The following is a 22410-nucleotide window of genomic DNA, read 5'->3' as shown; positions in this document are numbered from 1 at the left end:
AGCTAGGGCGCCTGAGTCGGCGACCTTCCCGGGGTCGCCACAAGCGGACAAATCAGGAAGAAAATACCCAGATTAAAAATCTGCTTTAGTAGCATGTGAGGGGTCTAACTAAGGTTCTACCACTTTTTGTGGTCACATGTTCAGATACTGGATTCTGATTGGCTTAAAACAGTGGTAAATCAGTCAACAACCTTGAGTTGGCTCATGGACCCCGCCCACTGAAACAATTAATGATTGTAACTAACCTTGCAAGTTACAACTGTGTTTTCTTTCATTTATATGGTAGAAGTGGTAGAAAAACAATTTACCATTCGAGGGTTGTGGGTTGTTGGCTGATTTACCACTGTTTCAGGGTTGTTTGGCACTCCCTCTCATGGTAAATGTCTTACATTTGTCATGATTCTGAATCCATTGCAAGCATTTGTTTTGCAAAAACAACTTTCCTTGGGCTAAAAACGGCCCCACAAAACGATGGTTGAGTCATCACTTTAAACAGTTTTGTGGGGGCCATTTTTTTCTGGGTATTTTCTTCCTGTAGCATAGTGTATAGAAAGTCAATGGGAGCCCAACTTCATTTGGCCGCTTGTGGCGACCCCGATGGTCGCCGACTCGGGCGCCCTCCCTATATCATTAGAGAATGCCCTGAGCTACATCTGTGTAGCGCTGTGGCGCTTTTAGACTGATTAGCACTAAAAATACTTAAGGCCCCGGACTATAGGACAGAAGTATCTAACTTCAACTTTATTCTCAGATTTACAGCTGTAAAAAGTGGAATAAATTCTTTGTCGTACAAGCCCCCCAACAACTTTTCTACGACACATGGTGCAACGTTTTGGCAATATCGAAACTGCTCTGTAGCACTCATTGTCATACGACTCCTCACTTATATCTCAGTTGATAAAGTATTCTGTCCTTGTCGGGTGGAAAACTTGTATGTCCAAAATCTTCCTTTTGTTATTTTAAAAACGATTTAAAATAGGGAAAATAGCAGATCTACAAGCACGGTGTGACGCATAGTTATGTTTGTGCGACAGTCTTGGACTTTACTTTATGAAGAACTGAAAACTTGGAGATACAAGGTTTCTGCCCGACGATACACACACACACACACACACACACACACACACACACACACACACACACACAGTGAGAGCAACATTTTTGTCCACAAAATGACGAAGGTTGAGTCTCACCGGCTTCCCGCTGACGTCATCGAAGGCGATGAAGGACCTGCCGATGTTGATGAGGAGGGACTTCCGGCAGATGACTCCACTCTCGTAGCAGTCGACGTTCTCAGCCGTCACACTCAGCATTACATCACTGCTGCTCTGCTGGCCACAGGGGAAAACCTTTCTGATCAGGCTCTGCACGACTTCTATGTGCAGTTGGGCATTCACCAAATATTCGAATATTTGAATATTCGAATATCAAAGTCACTATTCGACGTTGTTCACCAAAGTCCAATATTCGCTTATTTTAATTTTTTTATTGTCTCTTAAAAAAATATATAGTTTATAAAGCTTGGCTAGATAGGAAGTCATACAAATGAGTTGTCAATGCCCCTGGTGGATGAATTTGTTAATGCTCTATACCAGGGGTTCTCAAACCTTTTTAGGCCGTAACCCCCAAAATAAACATATTTGAACTGGGGACCCCCACCTTGACAAGCACTTGGAATTAGGTATTACATTTAATGTGACTCTGTTCCGCAGATAAATAACGCGAGGCAACGTGAGGCGTTGTGAGCATGTAGATCGGCTATTTTCACAATGTTCGCCTCTTGCTTACTTCATATTTGACAGTTTGGCCAGTCCTGTCGAATATTCGACTATTCGAATACTTTGAGGTCGAATAATTCGAATACCAAAAAACACTATTCGTGAATGCCCTAGTGTGCAGTGCGTACTGTACCTCCAAGAGCTTTACAGTCTGGGGTCGTCAATGTGTCCCTGGCAAACACTAGGCCTTGTCTGTGGCAAATGTTAGATTTTCTGTTTTATAATGTTCTTATTTAATTCCCCAGGTTTTCTTCAGTATATGTACAGTATGACACTTATCGTCGTTGTCGGGTGAAAACCTTGTATGTCCAAAACCGTTCGTTTAGCATTTATCATTTTAAAAATGATTTAAACTAGTGAAAACAGCCGTTGTGTGCTTGTAGATCTGCTGTTTTCACTACTTTTGTGCGACTGCCTTATATGATGAAGCAGGGCTTTACCTTGCGAAAGAACGTACAAATTTGAAACTTGGAGATACGAGGTTTCCACCCGACAATGATGATATGTATCATGACATTATGGCAACTACTGTTGTACTAGTGGTTCTCAAATGTTTAATTTTCAAGGACCCCCTGAACTGAGAGTGTACATTTGTGTTTCTGGTAATATTACACATTATGTACTGTACCGGTATGTGTCTGTGGCAAAAATTTAATTTTGACAAAAATGTCCAAAAAACCAGCATGGTGTTGACCCCTGTTTACAATATTGAGACTATTATACTAGTATCAGGGGTGTGACAATATAGTAACTGCATCGAAATATAATTTTTAATTAAAAAATCGAAGTAAATTGAAATGAAAACAGCTCAAATCGAATCGTATCGCTTGATTTTGTATCGCATCGAATCGGCAGTGCAAATAATCGATTGTATCGTTACTACCTACTTGTGCATTGTATTTAGCATTTTTAAGAAGAACAAACAAAAAAGAGCGGTTTAATACAGCTACACTGGTCTATCGATAAATGTTTGTAATCTCTGGGTTCATGTCAAGGTGCAGGTTTGTCCATATGTGTTCAAATACAATATCCATGTATTTGCCAGATAATCACTGTGTTTACTTATATATCCATAATAATACATGTTTCCCTTAAAAACCTGCACTATCCACACTTTTCACACAGATTTCATTTCTTTGCAAAATAGTTACTACATCAATTTTAAATCACTGAATCGAATCGTATCGTATTGGCATGAATGAACCAATATCGTCCATGTATCGTAACGTCAACCATGTATCGTGATGCGTATCGTATCGTTGTTAAAATGTATCGTCACACCCCTAACTAGTATACAACATAATCAGCATGCAACATCAATGTGAAAAAGAAGTCAAAAAATGGCATCATACAGTAGACATCCCTGCAAATCACTTATTGATCCATCCATGAAAATGTTAGTTCACCCCAAATACTAGGGGAGTAACGATACATTTTAACAGCGATATGATACGCATCACAATACATGGTTAACGATACGATACATGGACGATATTGGTTCATTCATGGCAATACAATACGATACGATTCAATGATTTAAAATCGATATATTAACTATTTAGCAAAGAAATTAAATCTGTGTAAAACGTGTAAAAAATCTATTATTATGGAAGTAAACACTGTGATTATCTAGCAAATAAATGGACATTATATTTCAACACATATCAAACCCACCTTGACATGAACACAACGAACAAATACTTAGTTTCCATACAATCAATTATTTGCATTGCAAAACGATTCGATACCGATTACCGCATTTTAAAAACGATACGATACAATATAAAGCCAAAACGGTACGATATTTTGCTTTTGCAAATGATAGAGTAGATCATCGCAAAATAAAATAGTTTTTTTTTTTTTTCGATTCAGTTACACACCCCTACCAAATAACCATCAGCTAAATGTATAAAATGTGAATCAATGTGTGATTACAAAAGGTGATGTGGTTTGATTTGATTTGCGACAGAAGGTCGCATTTACACTGAGAAATCTTGTAGTCTGACTGTCTGTGCAGGAAGTGATGTCACGTGATGTCAGTGAGTCACAGTGATGTGGTACAGAATGACTCATATATGGGCATAAAAAGGATGTCACATGACATCACTTCCTGTACTGACAGTCAGACAAGCTATGAGATTTCTCAGGGTATAAAAGTCCATATATGGTCATTCCCAGAAAAAGAAAAAAAACTTTTATGCCCATACATGGAGATTTCTGATGTCATAAATCCCAGGCCGAAAATGAGAATGTTAGCGTACCCCCTTATGCCCATATATGGAGATCATCAAACCAAGGCCCTAACTCACCAAGGCCCTGCTTTGCATTACTAATTAACGTACGTTTTATGCCCATATATGGAGATTCCTATATTGTCAATATTAAGGACATTATTAAGGATATTATGTTATCAATATTAAGGACATATATGGGAATGCCCATATTTGGTAATGTCCATATATGGGCATGTTTTGACATAACATAACTATCATGAAGGGGTCTCCATATATGAGTAACTGGTCCCATATACATCACTGACTAGATGGCCAAGAATTGGCACGACCTCATGTCACCCTGAGGTCGCAAGTCACCCTGAGGTGTCTTACTAGTACTGTACCTTCACAAGGTAGACTTTGCAGGCGCCGATGTAGTCGTACAGCAGGCCATCGAAGGTCCTGTAGTGGCGGTCCCCGTAAGCCGTGCACATGGAGGGACAGGGCCGGAACACACACTGGAACGTCCCATGTTGGCACACGCTACAAAGACCACACCGCTCAGGCTGATACCATTCACCCTCAACTCACTGCCCACTTAAACCATTTAGGCCACTTTGTCGCGTTAGACTTGAACCGCTCGAACCATTATTCTATGCTTTAACTAGTGAAAAATAGCAGATATACAAGCTCACAGCGCGGCACCGAGTGCCGCGCTGTGAGCTTGGAGATCTGCTATTTTTGAAAATGTTTGACCCGATTCTTTTCTAAATCCTTCTTCTAAATGAGTGGTCAAGGCACATGTATTTGGCCACGGACCCCCCTTCTCAAAATATGTTGTTCCAGGGACCCCCCAGAAGCAGATTGAGTTACAGAAGTTTGCTTTGAAAAATATATATTCAAAGATTTGCAAAAATGTTCATGAAAAAAAAGAAAAAAGAGAAAAAAGCAGTTCCATGGTGCCGCGCTGCGAGCTTGTAGATCTGCTATTTTTGAAGAATTCTATTAGATTCTATTAATGTCTTCTAAATCCTTCTTCTAAATCAGTGGTTTTCAAACTTTCATGTCAAGGACTCCTCAAATTACAGCACATGTATTTGGCCGCAGACCTCCTTCTCAATATATGTTCTTCCAGGGACCCCCCCAGAAGCAGAAATTTGAGTTACCGAAGTTTGCTTTGAAAAATATATATTCAAAGATTTCCAAAAAATGATTGTTTTTCAAAAATAGCAGATCTACATACAGATCTGCGATTTTTCAATGGCTAAACTTAAGTATAAACTAATTCCCGGTCTTAATGCGTTAACACAAGTACGTTCTGTCACCCCTAATAGCCTCCCATCTTATCAGAAGGTAGGGTTTACATCTTATCAGAAGGTAGGGTTTACCACGGGCAGAAAAGTGTCCGCTCAAACTGCCAAAAGGTTTGAATCAGCGCTCATTGAGCTATTAGGCTGTCATCTAACATCTTCGCTGGCAACTGCTTGGAAGAAGAAGAAGAAGAAATGGAGGGATGGGAGAATGGCCAGGGAGAATGAGACAGATCTCTGGGAGAGGGCCTCCTTTCAGAGGAGGATGAGCCCTTCTGAAGGGGGTCATGAGTGAAAGAGCTGTCATACAAGGACGAGTAGTGTTCGGTGGGCCCCCGTATCCTGCGGAGAATTACAGTATGGATATCGGGTAGCCACTCTCACTCACTCTGACAATTGTACGACTCATCACTTCCAAGCACAATCACTCTGAGAAATTTGTCTTCATTCGGCCAGATATTGTCAGTGGCAAGGATAATACAAATTTGTGCTGCCGTTTAAAAACAGCAGGACAAATTGCATTTGGCAAACCTGTCCCGTCATATGGAGACAGACACATTTTGTTAACACGCCGTTCTGTTTTCAAATAATAACAAGAATGGTAAAGAGTATAATTCTTCTTCTTGAAAGCCTTTGGAAGATGAATGAATTACAGATTTGTATGTCTGCTGATTATTGATTTATTACATTTCACACTGACACGCTTGGCTTAACCCATTTAGGCCTATAAGATTATTTGAAAAAGTCGTGAAAATGTGTGCAAATCTTTGAATATATGTATTTTCAAAGTGAACGTTTGTAACACAAATTTGGGTCAAGATTCTAATTTTCACGATTTTTCAAAAATAGCAGATCTACAAGCTCGCAGCGCGGCACTCGGTGCCGCGCTGTGAGCTTGTATATCTGCTATTTTTCAATAGTTAAAGCATAAAATAATGATACACAATATAGTGTACCCGTTCTGAATGGTAAGCCTTGCCGAGCCATGAGGCCCATATGACTCGGCCGAGCCATGAGGCTCATAGCTTGGCTTGATAGTTGTCAAATAGGCAAGCTACATTGCCTATATCTGTTTTTTTTTTAATTAGTCTTAAAGTGTTCTTGGGTAGAGTTGTCCTGTATTGTCAGTACTGAGGGGTCTTTACAGTTCAAACTCACCACTGATGACATGGGGAGGACACCCTGTCCCCTGGGAAGTACTCTTTCCCCTTCCACAGGCAGGGACACGCCTCAGGCTCAAAGCACTCGTCACCATGTTTCAGCAAGCTGGAAGAAAATGCACTGGTTATTATATAGGCTATATATATATATATATATATATATATATATATATATATATATATCAAACATCTAATTTTCCAAATGTCTGTCTGTCTGTCTGTCTGTCTGTCTGTCTGTCTGTCTGTCTGAGTGAGTGTCTGTCACAGTGTTTCTCCTCAGTGGCTGGAGCAATTGATCTGAAATCGCATCACCATTAGCATATGAACACACCTAACATAACTGTGAAGCCCGTTTGTCACTTTCACAAATCATATGCTGTATATTAGCATTTTTATGGTGTATCTATATCTATTCTGCATCTAGCTTGAGGCATATCTATTCTGCATCTAGCATGAGGCAACATGTTTAACCAGCTCTGTGTGTGTGTGTGTGTGTGTGTGTGTGTGTGCGTGTGTGTGTGTGTGTGTGTGTGTGTGTGTGTGTGTGTGTGTGTGTGTGTGTGCGCAGGCGGGTGGGCGGGCGGGCGGGGGGGGTCTGTTGTCTGGCCCTGTTACAGATTTTGTCCAAAAATCATGCAGATCGGTACACAGTATCTCTGTAGCCATTAAACGAAACGGGTATTTCTTACATTGATGCTCCTACATATTATCATGCAAGCACCAGTTAAAGTTACTTTCCATCCCTCATATACTGTGTGCACAGTGCAGATCCCATAACCCACACACTGCACATCATTTCAGGGCTCATATCTTTGAACGGGTAAGGACTAGTATATATATATATATATATATATATATCTTTAGCTTTTTCTGCCTTTATTAGATAGGATACAGTAGTCAGGAAACGGGGATAGAGAGATGGGGAGTGACGCGCAGCATCGGGAGTGGAACTCGCAACACGCTGTCATTAGCAGCCTAGGTGCCCGGGCCGCCACGCCAGCTGGCCAGGCCATACGCTCGTTAAGTGACTTCCTGGCTCCCTGCAAGAAGACTACGAGGAGAAGTCACCCGGTGACGCGTTGGTGACCACGCCTATCCGCCATGACACTTTCGGTGGCAAAACTGGCACCGGAAGTTCGGTGAATAACATTAGCGTCTATAAGCTTCGGCTGGGACAGCTCATGAACAAAAAAATGTTCTGAACGATAGAGACCTTTGTTGTATAATCGCTCCAGGAATATAAAAGAAGTCACATCACAGGTATTTTTACAATCACTTGCTTTTCGATGTGCACAGTGCATAATTTTATTGAGGCAGCTAAACAGCAGCAAGTATAGTTTCTGTCTCGGAGCTACCGCGAGATTTGGATTCCAGACAGGGAATGGTGGAGAGTCTCGCGATACTAGCTAGTTCAGAAACTTAAATTGTGCTCTTTAGATGCCTCTATAATGGTATACAGTGTACTCACCGAAAAGCAACACAGCAGAAAACAATGTGTGACATGTTTTCTTTTATATTCCTGAGCTGAGTATTTTATAAAGGTCTATCGTTCAGAATTATTTTTTGTTCATGAGCTGCCCCAGCCGGCGCTCATAGACTCCAATGTTATTCACCGAACCTCCGGTGCTAGTTTTGCCACCGAGAGTGTCATGGCGGATGGCCGTGGAGCCAAAACACGCCCCTGTGTCCTTTCCTTATTTGAATTTCCTTGGCTCACTGGAATCTGAAGCGTTAATTCTGCTTTGATAGTAAAAATTGACCTGTGTCCAGTTTTCCTCTCTAAATCCTTAACCTACATCAGGGGTGGGCAACTTTGATGATGGAGAGGGCCACTATATTTTGACACTCACTCCAGAGGGCCACAATGCATATACAGTCAAAAATAGCAAAAATAGCTGATATACAAGCTCAAAACGTGTCGCAGTGTGACGCGTTTTGAGCTTGTAGATCTGCTATTTTTGCTATTTTTGAATTGGAATCCTGAAAAGTTAACTTTTTATTTAATTTCCAATGCATTTACTGTATATGTCATTAAGCTACTAATATAGACTGTAATTAAAGCGGGTCATGTTTGCATGTTTGGAATTGTAACAGCTGAAATCAATAATATATCAGTATTCAGATGTTAACCTGTGGGCCGCATTAAGTGAAGGTGAGGGCCGCATGTGGCCCCTGGGCCGCCAGTTGCCCATGTATGACCTACATGATGTACACAGTAACATCTTGAGGATGGATTAATACAGCGTTAGTGGTTCAGGAGGTGAGGCTGTCTTGGAAATGGAAGGTTCCTGACTCAATCTCTGGCTTAGTCGGGGGGCCTTAGGTTTTTTTTGTGCTCATCAATCTAAAAGCGCCACATTTTGCACAGATGCATCCCAGGGCATGCTCTAATGATTTAGCTAGGGCGGGGGACCTTTGGGGTCGCCACAGCGGCCGAATAAAGTTGGGCTCCCATCGACTTTCTATACGCTATACTACAGGAGGGAATACAAATCTGCTTTAAGTAGGATGTGAGGGGTCTAACTAGGGGTTTGTCATGATTCTGAATCCAGTGCAAGCATTTGTTTTGCACAAAACATATTCCATGGGCAACAAATGGCCCCACAAAACACCCACAAAACTGTGGCAAGTGATGACCCATCACTAAACCATCGTTTTGTGGGGCCCTTTGTAGCCCAAGGAATGTTTCGTGAGCAAAACAAATGCTTGCAATGGATTCAGAATCATGACAAACCACTAGTCAGACCCCTCACATCCTACTTAAAGCAGATTGTTTTTCTGGGTATTTTCCTCCTGTATAGAAAGTCAATGGGAGCCCAACTTGATTTGGCCGCTGTGGCGACCCCGAAGGTCGCAGACTCGGGCGCCCTAGCTAAATCATTAGAGCATGCGCTGGGCTACACGCACGCACACACACACACACACACACACACACACACACACACAGTTCAAATATGTTTATTTTGGGGGTCACGGCCTAAACAGGTTTGAGAACCCCTGGTATAGAGCATTAACAAATTCGTCCACCAGGGGCATTGACAACTCATTCTTATGACTTCCTATCTACTGTAGCCAAGCTTTATAAACTATATATTTTAAGAGAAAACAATACAAATTTTAAAAGAAGCGAATATTCAACTTCGGTGAACAACGTCGAATTGTGACTTTGATATTCCAATATTCGAATATTCGAATATTTGGTCAATGCCCTAACACACACACGTACACATTATTATAAATTCATATGCCATAGGTGTGACAGAGGGACAGCCGAAAGCAGGGCCACTTTCCGGAGCCATGCCAGGAAACGGGAGAGTTTCAGGGCTGGGCAGCTTTGGATGAAAAGGAGGGTAACACTCATTTAGCGACATGAGAAAACCAGACAATTAGGATTCTCAGAGATAGAGAGAAACAGCCTTTGTCCGGCTCCCTCTGTCCCCTTTCCACGCTGTTAGACGGAGCTGATAAGTATCTTGTAATATCCAGGGTTGAGCTACAGCCACTGGCGAGGGTTGCACACAATAGAGTGACACACTGAATGGTCCCGCCACAATCCTGGGCTTCATCGGAGTAAAGCTACACCCCAGATAAAACGGTGTTAACAGCTCCCTTTATCTACCCGCCAAGCCACTGTATCGATTACTTTGATCAAAGAATTCATAATAATTCATTCTTTCACACACGCACGCATGACAAGCAAATCCTCTCAAATGCCGCTTCAACGTTTAATTAAGTTTTGACCAAAAGGTTGGTTGTCATGACTCATCATGACACAAGTCACACTTGCAAATGAATTCCATCCTTGTCCCTTTTATGCCCATATACGGAGGTCCCTGATGTCATCAATATTAAGCCCATATCTGGGAATGCCCATATATGGACATATTGTGTCAATCTCTGTTGTTTTAGGGCGAGGTCTCTTCTCGCCCTTAGGGTGTCTTACTGGTTTTCTAAGTATAAGCTAGGCTTCGGAATAAGGTGCAGTCTTATACAGAATGAGTCTTTCATTCATGGGACTGGGTTACTCCCCCACTTGGTCCCAAAAAAGACTATATGGTAACAGAACCAAAAATATGTTTACATATTCTGTAACTATTAACCGAATGCCTCCATAGCCTATTAAACCTGTTCAGCCAAAACCCCCAATAGTATCAATGCCAATTCCCACAAATGGGATTTGTTTCACAGAACCTATTGTGGTTGACTCAAGCTCGCCCTCATTTCAGGCTTCAAAGGCTCTGAAAATAGCCATGGACTGTAATGTTCTGTGTTCTTTCACCACCTTGTATTGTGACTTGTCATTTCTGCCAAGAATGCGAGAGTCCAGGAGGAGCAGAATTAGCCTCACGGACCCCCTCCAAATGTCAAGGACAAGCACATTTTTCAAATACCAGCTTAAAATATTATGTGACATTTCTATTCACTGTACTGATTGCGACCGGCAGGTCGCAGTTACTATCAAAACCTCCACCGGCTGTCAGTCTGTCTGTCTGTCTGTCTGTCAGTCTGTCTGTCTGTCTGTCTGTCTGTCTGTCTGTCTGTCTGTCTGTCAGTCTGTCACGCCACGTCACACTTTTGCCCTACTCATATCTCCGCCACCGTTGCCCCGATCCATGCCAAACTTTGCACACACGCTCCTTGGCTGCCAAACCACAACCTCTCATTTCTCACATGCACCTCTTCTAGCGCCACCATGAGGCAGATTCTTGCAAGACAGTTTTTCGGACACTGCTCCTACAGATTTTGCCCTAAAATCACGCAAAGCGGTACACAGTATCTCTAAAGTCATGTCATCAACATGGATCTGTCCCATTTCCCATATTCCCTCCTGATTGGCTACCATTGCCTTCTAAAGTTTTGTGTATGCGACCTGATGGTCGCTTATCTCCCGATTAGGGAGTCTTACTAGTTTCAATAGAATACAACACAACAATCTATCTGCCATTGCAAGTTGCCCTCGCAGTGTGATATTGTCTGGCTACGCGAGGCTAGAAAAAGATGACAACTTGGTGAGATAAAGGAGAGAACTAGATGCATCATGTAGGCTAATGTAAATGTAGCTAAATGTATTAAATTATTGTGTCAGGATGACTATAGGCAGATGGTTTGTCAGGTGAACAGGTTGGTTTCAATTTAACAGGCACTGGATCTTAAATCTTTTGACTATTTTTGTATTATTGTTTTACTATTGTTTATATTGTATATTGGTGAATGTGCTGTTGAAGTGTCTGTACAGCACTTTGGTACAAAGAAAGTTGGTTTTAAATGTGCTCTATAAATGTTTCTTTTCTACCCCTTTGTCAAGGTTGAGAAGCACCCTCCAGTAACAGCTAAATGTTTTAAAAGAAGGTTATTCTTCTTTAAAACTGCACTAGGTAAACGGTGCATATAATGCCTTTATCCAAGGCGCTCTACATTGACTGTGCATTACATTCACCCATTCACACACATTCATACACCAATGGCAGAGGAAACCATGCAAGGCACCAACCTGCTCACCGGGAGCAACTAGGGGTTCAGAGTCTTGCGTCACCAGGCTTTCCACTGGGGGAAAGCCTGGTCTTCGTTTACTAAACGGGTTGTTTGATCCGGTCTAGACCGGATGGTATCCTACGTCATTTTGTATTCAAAACGGACTACACTTTGGCAGGAAACACCAAACCGGAAACAGTTTCAACCCAGTAGCGCATGCGCAAGTAGTGGTTAAAACTGTTTCCGGTTTGGTGTTTCCTGCCAAACTGTAGTCCGTTTTGAATACAAAATGACGTAGGATACCATCCGCTCCCGACCGGATCAAAAGCCCAAAATTGGAAGCCGTCCCAGGCTAGGGGTTCAGAGTCTTGCTCAAGGACACTTTGACATTAACTCTGGGGGAGCCTGGGATCGAACTGGGAACCTTCCGGTTCCCAAGCAGCCACTCTGACCTACTGTGTATGAACTCAGGTCTCCTGTGCAAGGGCTGACAGTTTTACCACTGAGCTAATAGAGCCTGTCTGCTTGCTCTGGGGAGAAACTGAAGGTCAAAATGTGTGTCAAACCAGAAATAGGACTGTGTCAAAAGGTGAAGTTGAGAACTTCACAATTAACTCATACTGTGCCGATCCCGAACTAGTTCGGCTTTATTTCAATCCAATACAAATTTCTTTTTATTAATTCACTTACCCCGAGCTGCTTGTAGAGTCGTGGGTGGTCCTGGCTCGCTAGCCGCTAGCCAGTTAGCCATTCTACTCTGTCCGACGATATATTCCATTAAAAATGGTTTAAAATACATTTTTGAGCTCCCCAATGTTCACCCGATGTTCGGCGCCGCTTCCGATGAGTACACGAGTGTGCCGATCCCGAAGTAGTCCGGCTTTTTTTAATTACATGAATAAAATGATAAGAGGCCTTCTGAAGCCTGGCCTGATTTTTCTAGCTACTAGCCGAAAGCTAGCAACCTCCCGGCCGGCCGTAATTTGCGAACGCAATCGCCAATCTCCGCCTAATCCAATGAAAGACCACATCTTTAAAGGCTTATATCTCTGGATTGTGTGCTCTGGAAGCGGCGCGAGGTTTATTTACGGCGAAATCGCCCAAAAATTATCTTTTAGATGACAAAATGGGAATAGCCATTCTGTTAGCATCTTCATCCGGGACATTTCCATGCCGTGCATGAACGTGAGCACGTGAGGTCCTGGAAGGTTAGGTCCTGGAAGCTAAAGCGCTCGCCTATGAGAGATGCGCTGGCATTCTTTGGCCCCTAGAGGGCGCTGGCACTCAATGAGTTAAAGTAGGTGACACTGTGATAGCAAGAAAAAAAACACATCTGCTACCTGGGTTGCATCCTGGAGGCCAACCTATCCAGTGAAAAAATTACTACCAAGGTAATCAATAAAGTCAACCAACAAATTTGTTTCTTGCAAAGGGTTGCCCCGCTGATCAATATTAAATTAAGACCCTAGGAGGTGCTCTTATTGGGCCCCCCCTTATTGATTATGGAATACTTGTTTGGTATCGCGATGCCTCAGCTGCCTTAAAGTTGAAGCAGAAATCAGCAGTTTTCTGCTGACATAAGCAGGAATCATGCAATTGCTTATTTAAAAAAAAAAAACATTTAAATTTTATTTTATTCAGGCGGGCTACAATGCTTCCTAAAGACATGTTGTCTGTGTGACACTTCCTGGGGCTACAATCTGCCTCCAAATCTATTATTTCTTATCTGTGAGAAGTTCTGTCATTGGTCGATTAAACTGGGTGCCCACCAAAATAACAGACCAATCAGGACCGCCTCTTGTTCTTGTTCAGATTGGTTGACCTGTCTGTCAATCCTTTTAGCCCCGGTCGGCTGGTTCATGCACCAATGAGCTGCTAATGACAGAGCTTCTTGCAGATAAAATAATAGTTTTGGAGGCAGACTGCGACTCCTAGAAGCACCACAGAGACTAGATCTTTTTAGGGAGCATTGTTAGCCAACTGAATATAATAAAATAAAAATAAAAAATAAAAATAAGCAATTGCATGATTCCTGCTTATGTCAGCAGAAAACTCTTTATTCTGCTTTAAAGCTCCAAACAGCCCAGAACAAACTAATTAGGGTTGTGCTTGGTCTTCCTCCTCGGGCCTACCTTAACGATCATCACCACGAAAGCGTGGGGTGGCTCACAGTAGCTGACAGAGTACAGCATCTTGCAATGGGCCTGGTGTACAAGATACACTACACCTCCAAGATACCCATGTACAGTACCTGACAAACTACTTCCTAAAGGTCAAGGATGTTCAAGATCACAACACCAGAGGCAGCTCCACCAATCATGTTCAACGTAGATTTAACACTAAACAAGGCTCTAATTTGTTCTCCTGCTATACCATCAACATGTGGAACGCCCTCCCACAAGCCTTAAAGGAGAGCAAATCCCTAGCCTCCTTCAAAATTGGTATGAAAAGTCACCTTCAGGCAGCTTCTACTCGTGACTTGTAAATAGACTAAGCCCCCATGCTGCTACCCCCCTTTTTTCTGCTTTTGAAATTGATGTTATCCTAGATAATCCTAGATACTGTGTTCTATCCGTCTATCATTCAATGTTATATGAGATACATAAAGTGTGGTTCCTTCCTCCGTAGAGCTTTCTTTCTTTTCTTCGTACCAGTGATTTGTGCTGTCATGAAACTGTACTTTTTTCTATTGCAAATTTCGAATAAATTCTTCAATCAATCAATCAATCAATCAATCAATCAATCAATCAATCAATCAATCAACCAATCAACCAATCAATCTAAATGTATCAATAGAAGAGCAGGGATACCAATTACAACCACCCCAATTGTAGTTATATTGTATTAACATACTGATTGGACAAAATAACATTTCATTCACAACATAAATTACATAATAGAGCTTTAAATAGTCATCTTTTTTGTATATAGTCATCCAGATTTTTGCACGGCATACCACATGGGCTTTGTGTAGCCTGGCGGCGGCGCAGGTTCGATTCCGGGTCCGGACGACCTTTGCCGCATGTCATTCCCTGTCTCTCTCCCCATTGCCTGTCAAATAAAGGCATAAAAAGCCCCAAAAACTAATCTTAAAAAAAAAAAAAAAAAAAATGTACGTACGTACAGTATTGAAACGGGTCTGTCAAAAGCTAATAGGCTATATGTGTGGCGGAGAGAGTCGCAGCCCCAGCCTGAAGCCCCAAAAGTCTAGTATCTGCTCTCGTTCCATAGGGATATCCCTTTGGGGTGATGGTTAAGATATTGGACTTTCACGCGGGAGACCCGGGTTCGTCAGTGTCAGCGCTGGGAATGCTCCCTTTTTAATCAATGAAGGGTGCTCCACTGCCGACGTAAAATTGACCCTTGTAGGCAGTGGACGTCACAAATGCAAAATACCCAAATATGGAGTATTTCATGTATCATCACAAACATGCGAAACCAAACACGTCATAGAATGATGCAGCTTCATAAACCTGCATCTCAAAAAATAAATATTCATCACACAAACAGTCACTAACGTAGTAATATGCTTTAGGGTTCTGACTGACAGACAGTCTCAAAAGTGACATGGGCAAATTGGCCATATATGGAGAGGTGGTCATTAAAAACTCTGCTCAAACCAGGGTGGACACTGGTGTGTAACAAATGTCTACAAACTGTGATGTGCAATGCAACTGGAAAGTGGAAAGTCACTGGCATAAAAAAAAAGAGAATTCCCCAAATCCTCATAATACGGAGTACCTTGATTGTAATGTTGTCATAGACTGGCATGGAATTCATATTTGGGCATGCCTCACATACATATATGGGCATAAAAGGGACACAGACAAACATACAGGTATAAAGTGTACCCTTTGGGGATTGGCATTCCCAACTTGCGTGGTCCCAAAGTAGGCTTAAAGGAGCTATAGTCAACTTTTTCATTGTAGGGCCGACACTTTGTTTACATCCTAGTCTATAGACTAGAATGTAAACAAAGTGTCGGTCTGACAATGGCCAAAATGATTATTTTATCATTCTTTTACGCTTTTTGTGGTCATCTTTGAATAGAAACACATATATGAAGCTTATTTTTTTATAAAATATTTTCGAAACATTATTTTTTATTTTAGCATCCGTTTTTCAAGAAAAAGTTGACTATAGCTCCTTTAAGATACGCATGCACACACTGGCCAGCGCTGCGTGCATTGCGATGTGCACGCACATGCACCCTCACACCTGAAACTTATGAATGCACGGCAACAGGAAGGCAAAGCGTGAACGCACTCACACACTCACGACTCATGCACACGCACGGAGAGACAAGCACAGCACGCATGCACAAGCACTCAGGCTGCATTCACACTACAGAGTGATATACCCTTTCCCTGTCCTAGGGGAAAGAGGGGGGAGAGCGGAATCAATTCATTCCCTATGGAAGTCACATGGTTTCATGCCTCTAGCAAGCCTCTTGGGGTAGGGCGTCGTCGCTTTAAGCCAAGAGGCTTGGAAGATGCATGAAACCATGTGACTTCCATAGGGAATGAATTGGATTCTACTCTCCCCCTTCATTCCCCTAGAACAAGGAGAGGGCAGGTGACTTTACTGTGTGTAGGAAGCCTCTAGATACACGCAAGCACATACATGACGCACACAGCAGCAGCCTTTTCAGTCTTTCATTTGCAACACCTGGGTGTTGCTTTGCTTCAAGTGCCACTGGTGAAAATCCTTTTGACAGGGTTTTAACATTGTTCCTATATTTCATATAGCTCAATGCAATAAACTCAAAGGTATGGCTTACTTCACAAGCTTGTCCAACCTACAGTAATAACTTCCTTACTTAATTCAGTCTAATCAGAAGCTGGAATAAAACATAATCTCCACTGGTGATATAAAATCAAAAGCAGTAGAGTAGGGCTGCAACTAACGATTATTTTCATAATCGGTCGATTATTTAAACCATTAATCGATTAATCGGACTGTGGCATTTATTTAGCTATTACCTTATACCTTCGATTTCAGTTTGTTGTAGACATGCTTTAACTAACGAAAAAGACATTAAAGATGAATAATTCATTTATTACATTTTGCTCAGCTGCCGATTGGGTTCTTAATAAAAGACAGAGAATAAATACCTTTTTCTGACTGCATACTGGTTAAAGAATATCTACAAATGTGTCAGGCTAAAGGGTAACAGTATTCTTTTCAAATAGGTAATTTAGAAATAAATATTCAAGTCATATTTTTTGTTCTTGACCCTATATTCCTGCACGGTATTCCGTGCGATTAGTTCCCGATATGATTACGATTACTAAATTAGTCGTCAACTAATTGTTTTGATTACGATTAATCGATGCAGCCCTACAGTAGAGGCATGGACAGTAAGTTGTAGCTTCAAACTACTGTATACTACAGCTTTACTTCACTGCATGTGGGCTTAAAAACCCCAGAGCACCTGGACATGCTGGTTCATATGAGTCCACTGGACAAGTCAGGCTAATTGTCACAAAATGAGGAATGAATGGTGGACATTTTGATCATAAACAAAGTAAACCATTGTGAATGAAAACACAATAGCTTCTGCTGTCAGCGCCTCTGCTAATTATCTCCCATTATGGGCTTTTAAACCCTGCCTCAGATGAATACCTGCAGTTGACTTGACCTTCCATCTGTTCTAGTTGGGAGTTTTTGTTCTTTACAATGAAATAAAAGTTCCAATAGCCATCTAACATACTGTTGGACAGTGAGGGATGCTCCTTAACCAGTGAAAAATAGCAGATCTACAAGCTCACAGCGCGGCACCGAGTGCCGCGCTGCGAGCTTGTAGATCTGCAATTTTTTTTAAAGTCGTGAAAATGTGTGCAAATCTTTGAATATATAATTTTCAAAGCGAACGTTTTGAAAAAAAAATTGCTTCTGGGTGGTCCCTGGAACGAAATATTTTGAGATGGGGGGTCCGTGGCCAAATACATTTCATTTTGGTGGTCCTTCACATGAAAAGGTTTGAGAACCACTGACATAGTAGTCTCTCAAGAACAGACTAACTGAGCTCCAGTTAACCTTTTCTTTGACGATGGCTGGCCAGATTGCTGACATAGAAACATAGGTTTTTAAAAAAAGTTCAACCTTAATTCAAAAGACACTTATAGAATCGGGTCAAAATTCAAATTTTCACGATTTTTCAAAAATAGCAGATCTACAAGCTCGCAGCGCGGCACTCGGTGCCACGCTGTGAGCTTGTATATCTGCTATTTTTCAATAGTTAAAGCATAACATAATGATACACAATAATGTGTACCCGTTCTAAATGGGTTAAAGTTTCCTGCTTTAGACTCGGAAAACAAAACTTATCCAGCTGTTGTTAATGTAGTCTCTGGCTACTACTTTTATTGTTTTGACTCATCTGTTACTGCTGCAGGCCATTGCTATCAGCGCTATAAGTTAAAAATATGACTTGTCAAGGCAGTTACTATAGATATGGCATGAACTTCAACTTCTTTTTTCAAAAATCAAATTGACCTTCCTTAAGCCACACAGTGCGCATACAGCAGGGGTTTTCAGCAGTCCAGGGGTGCCACAAGATAATTTGATAATAGTTGGAATTTATTTCGACACTTCAATCTTTTTATTTGGTATAATTTTAAACTTGAAGTATGTTATTTTCAGGCAGTTCTCACCAAAATGGCTATTATCTCAATGTTTTCCTCGCAACATAATCGCTAAAATATGCAGTAAATATAAGGAGTGAAAATGATGAATATAATGTCGGAGTGCCTCGGATGAAAAAAACATTTCTAGGGGTGCCTTGAGACAAAGAAGTTTGGGAACCCCTGGCATACAGTACAATTAGGCCAACCAAAATCAAATTTCTATTGAACATCTCCCCAATTTTCTTGATAACTTTGTTATTAATTAACCAGTAATTCAAAGAATTTCAAACATATTAGATTTAAAAAGGTATGTCAACATGTATTGATGGTTTACTACAATACAATAAATCTGTCCTGTTACGGTTTGTTAATTTGTTTAATATTTGTCGAAAATCCAGTATGTTGGGACCATAGTCTTAGGGAGTTTGTGTAAACACTTGACACTGGGTTAATAAGTCAATATGATACTCCAACAAATCTGATACGGAGAGAAAAGGTAAAACCATAATTACACAGGCCAGAGCCGACTTCACTTTTCTACATTTTTATCCCATGATTCTCGTAACCCATTTTTCACACAGTGCCAATTGCCTAAGCTGTAATCCTGGGCTCTGCTCTCCCTCTGCCAACCTGGGGAGAACCCCGAACTGAGCTCATGCTTCCTTCAATGCATGAGAGTGAGCAGGCCGCTTCTTATCACCTGACAGGGGGGAGCTTCCCCGGTTGGACGTAGCACGTGGAAGGAACACGTTATTCAAAACCAGTTCCTTTCCCTATCATCAAGCGCCCCGGATGGCCAGGGGGAGGCAGTATAGATACCAGGATTACCGCATGTTTTTGTGAGGGTACCAACCCTAGGGGACATGGGGAGAACATGCAAACTCCACACAGAAAGGCCCTTTCGCCAACCCCACCTATAGGGTGTGGGCACTGATGACGTGGAGGAGAGAACACGCCCCCATTGCCCACAGCAAGGTTGGGGGCATGCATGAGCGTGGATAAATATGTATTTTTAGACACAATAAGCCCATTCCCAAGATGCACCACAATCTTTTATGGGCAGATGTGACTTATGAGGGCTGGTGTAAATAGTAACAAAGACATTCCCTGCTTATTGTGTCTATAAAGTCATATTTAGCCACTTTGTACGCATGCCCCCACCCACTGAAATCAAAATACAAAAATCGCTAAAACAATAGAAAGCAGTAAATGAAAAAGTTTTAACAATATTTTTTTCTTTTCTCTAATTACAATCTAAAATATTATATGAACCCTTGTTGTATTAAACAAAGTTTTCCTTTAAATAGCTTTATACAGTTAGGTGAAACTGTATAACAAGACCTGACTTCACCTGACTTGACTCAGAGCTCACCCTATGATGTCATGTGACAGTAGCCTGGTAAACCCTCCAGGTCACATCTGACTGAACCGACACTACACTATGGCTGCACCGTATAAGGCCTCTTTGTGTCCATACGTACCACAAGCTACGTGCCAAACTATCAGGTTCCAGGGAGTTATTAAACAATTCAGAACGGGTACACATTATTGTGTATCATTATTTTATGCTTTAACTATTGAAAAAATAGCAGATATACAAGCTCACAGCGCGGCACCGAGTGCCGCGCTGCGAGCTTGTAGATCAGCTATTTTTGAAAAATCATGAAAATTAGAATTTTGACCCGATTCTATAAGTGTCTTTTGAATCCTTCTAGGGTTTAAAAAAAAAAAACGATGTTTCTATGTCAACAATCTAGCCAGCCATCGTCAAAGAAAAGGTCCTTTTCACTTAAATGGAGCTCAGTTAGTCTGTTCCTGAGAGACTACTAATGTCAGTGGTTCTCAAACCTTTTCACGTGAAGGACCCCCAAAATGATATGTATTTGGCCACAGACCCCCATCTCAAAATATTTAGTTCCAGGGACCACCCAGAAGCAAAATCTGAGTTACAAACGTTCGCTTTGAAAATACATATATTCAAAGATTTGTACACATTTTCCCGACTTTTTCAAAAATAGCAGATCTACAAGCTCGCAGCGCGGCACTCGGTGCCGCGCTGTGAGCTTGTATATCTGCTATTTTTTTAATAGTTAAAGCATCCAATAATTTTAGGCCTAAATGGGTTAAACACTCATGACAGCCCCGTTGCCCCAGACACAGCTTTCCATGATGTCCACTTAGTGCTTACGTACGTGGGGTTGGTCTCACCGTGAAAGGTTTGAGAAAGGGAACTGGTGAATCACACCATATCAGTAATCTGACACATCTTCCCAAAACTCCCATCTTCCTCTACCATGTAGCAACATTCAGGGACATGCTGGGCCCCTGATTCAGCCCGGGAAAAGAGTTGGAGAGGCCCTCATTGCGTGCTATAGAGAGAGATCTCTCTCTATAGCACTGCTGCTACTCAAAGATTTGCCATTTCAGATCATGACAAGTGACAAGCCAGTGGGCCAATTACTGTACATGAGTTATATTTTGTCGTTGTCGGGTGGAAACCTTGTATGTCCAAAACCGTTTGTTTTGTATTTATCATTTAAAAAATGATTTAAACTAGTGAAAACAGCCGATCTACAAGCACACAACGCCTCGCACCGCAAGGCATTGTGTGCTTGTAGATCTGCTGTTTTCACTACTTTTGTGCAACGGCCTTATATGATGAAGCAGGGCTTTGCTTTGCGAAAAAAATTATACATTTGAAACTTGGTGATACGAGGTTTCTGTCCAACAGTGACGATTTACTTTGTTGGCCGCCCAGCCCCCAAAATGGAACGAAGGCCGACATTTTATTTTTAATTTTTTCCTAATGGCCGGCCTGGACCGGCCGGGAATGAACCGGCCGTTCAGGAGTTGTCCCGCTTTTCCCAATGGCCAGCACGTCCCTGGCAACATTTCTGATTGGTTTGAGTCATTTGTTCACTCATAGAGCTGACGTACAACTGGTTATCAGTATTTTGCTAAGGTATGGCTTTCTTAAGACAAAAGTGACCAATAAGGTCAAAAAAGGTTTACTGGACTGTTAAAACTGATCTGGGTTCAATTTCCAACTTCTTTCCCACCCAAAACATTTCCAAATCTATTGTGGATCAACTTCATGTGAGATTCAACAATAAGTATTTTCCAATTAGATTCAGGAGAATTTTACCAGACCAGAAATGAATTCATCAATCGATATGTTGCAGCACTATGAAATATGTGCAAAGTCAAGGAACGGATATTTGTTTTAACCTTACTACATCTGTTACATACATCAACACAGCTACAGTACATTATACATACGTCCAGCTACAGTACACTCCATGCTTTGAATTATATGTGTTTGTCTGGTATTATAGGTCTCGACAAAGGAGAATAATCATTTCTGCCTTTTGAGTTTCTGAAATATATTCCCAAGAAGATAATGCAATTCTACCTTTATACTACTACTTTCTGTTATTGTAGTACTTTAAATTGATTAGACATGGATGCAACAATGTCAATCACACTGCTATATGTCAACCATCCAAAGATAATCACAGTCTAAGGAAATATAATCCACGTAAACAATATTCCCATGAGGATGACTCTTGATTTATATCTGCGAATAAGACCACTTAACCCTCTGTTCGGTCAGGCAGCCAAGGGGGATTAACAGGATCAGGTAAATGTATGCCATACCGTCTGTAGACCACGTCTGGGAGAGGGAACATTTTGTCTCCCACAATCCAGGAACCAGAGGTTCATCTGGGGTTTGTGTTAGATCTGTGAAGTGGGCCTGGACCACTGGCCTGGCAGTACCTCGGCTCCAAAGTATATAGAAATTCCAATCAAATTGATAACTTCCGCTGCTGAAACTCTTCCAAGACAAT

General features: G+C 41.5%; 1 protein-coding gene across 1 annotated transcript in view; it reads right to left on the bottom strand.

The window, feature by feature from the left end:
* Window positions 1-22410, bottom strand: part of otog (otogelin) — a gene marked incomplete at both ends in the record, with an annotated part of 160880 nt that overhangs the window by 66607 nt on the left and 71863 nt on the right. Inside the window, 3 exons of the mRNA XM_080729331.1 lie at window positions 1194-1328; window positions 4396-4534; window positions 6460-6567. Of these exons, the coding sequence (XP_080585457.1) occupies window positions 1194-1328; window positions 4396-4534; window positions 6460-6567 (382 nt within the window). The remainder of the gene's footprint in view (window positions 1-1193; window positions 1329-4395; window positions 4535-6459; window positions 6568-22410) is intronic.

Source organism: Nannobrachium achirus (assembly GCF_963921795.1).
Source record: "Nannobrachium achirus genome assembly, chromosome: 7".
NCBI classification, from domain to species: Eukaryota; Metazoa; Chordata; class Actinopteri; order Myctophiformes; family Myctophidae; genus Nannobrachium; species Nannobrachium achirus.
This window is presented reverse-complemented; position numbering and strand designations above follow the sequence as displayed.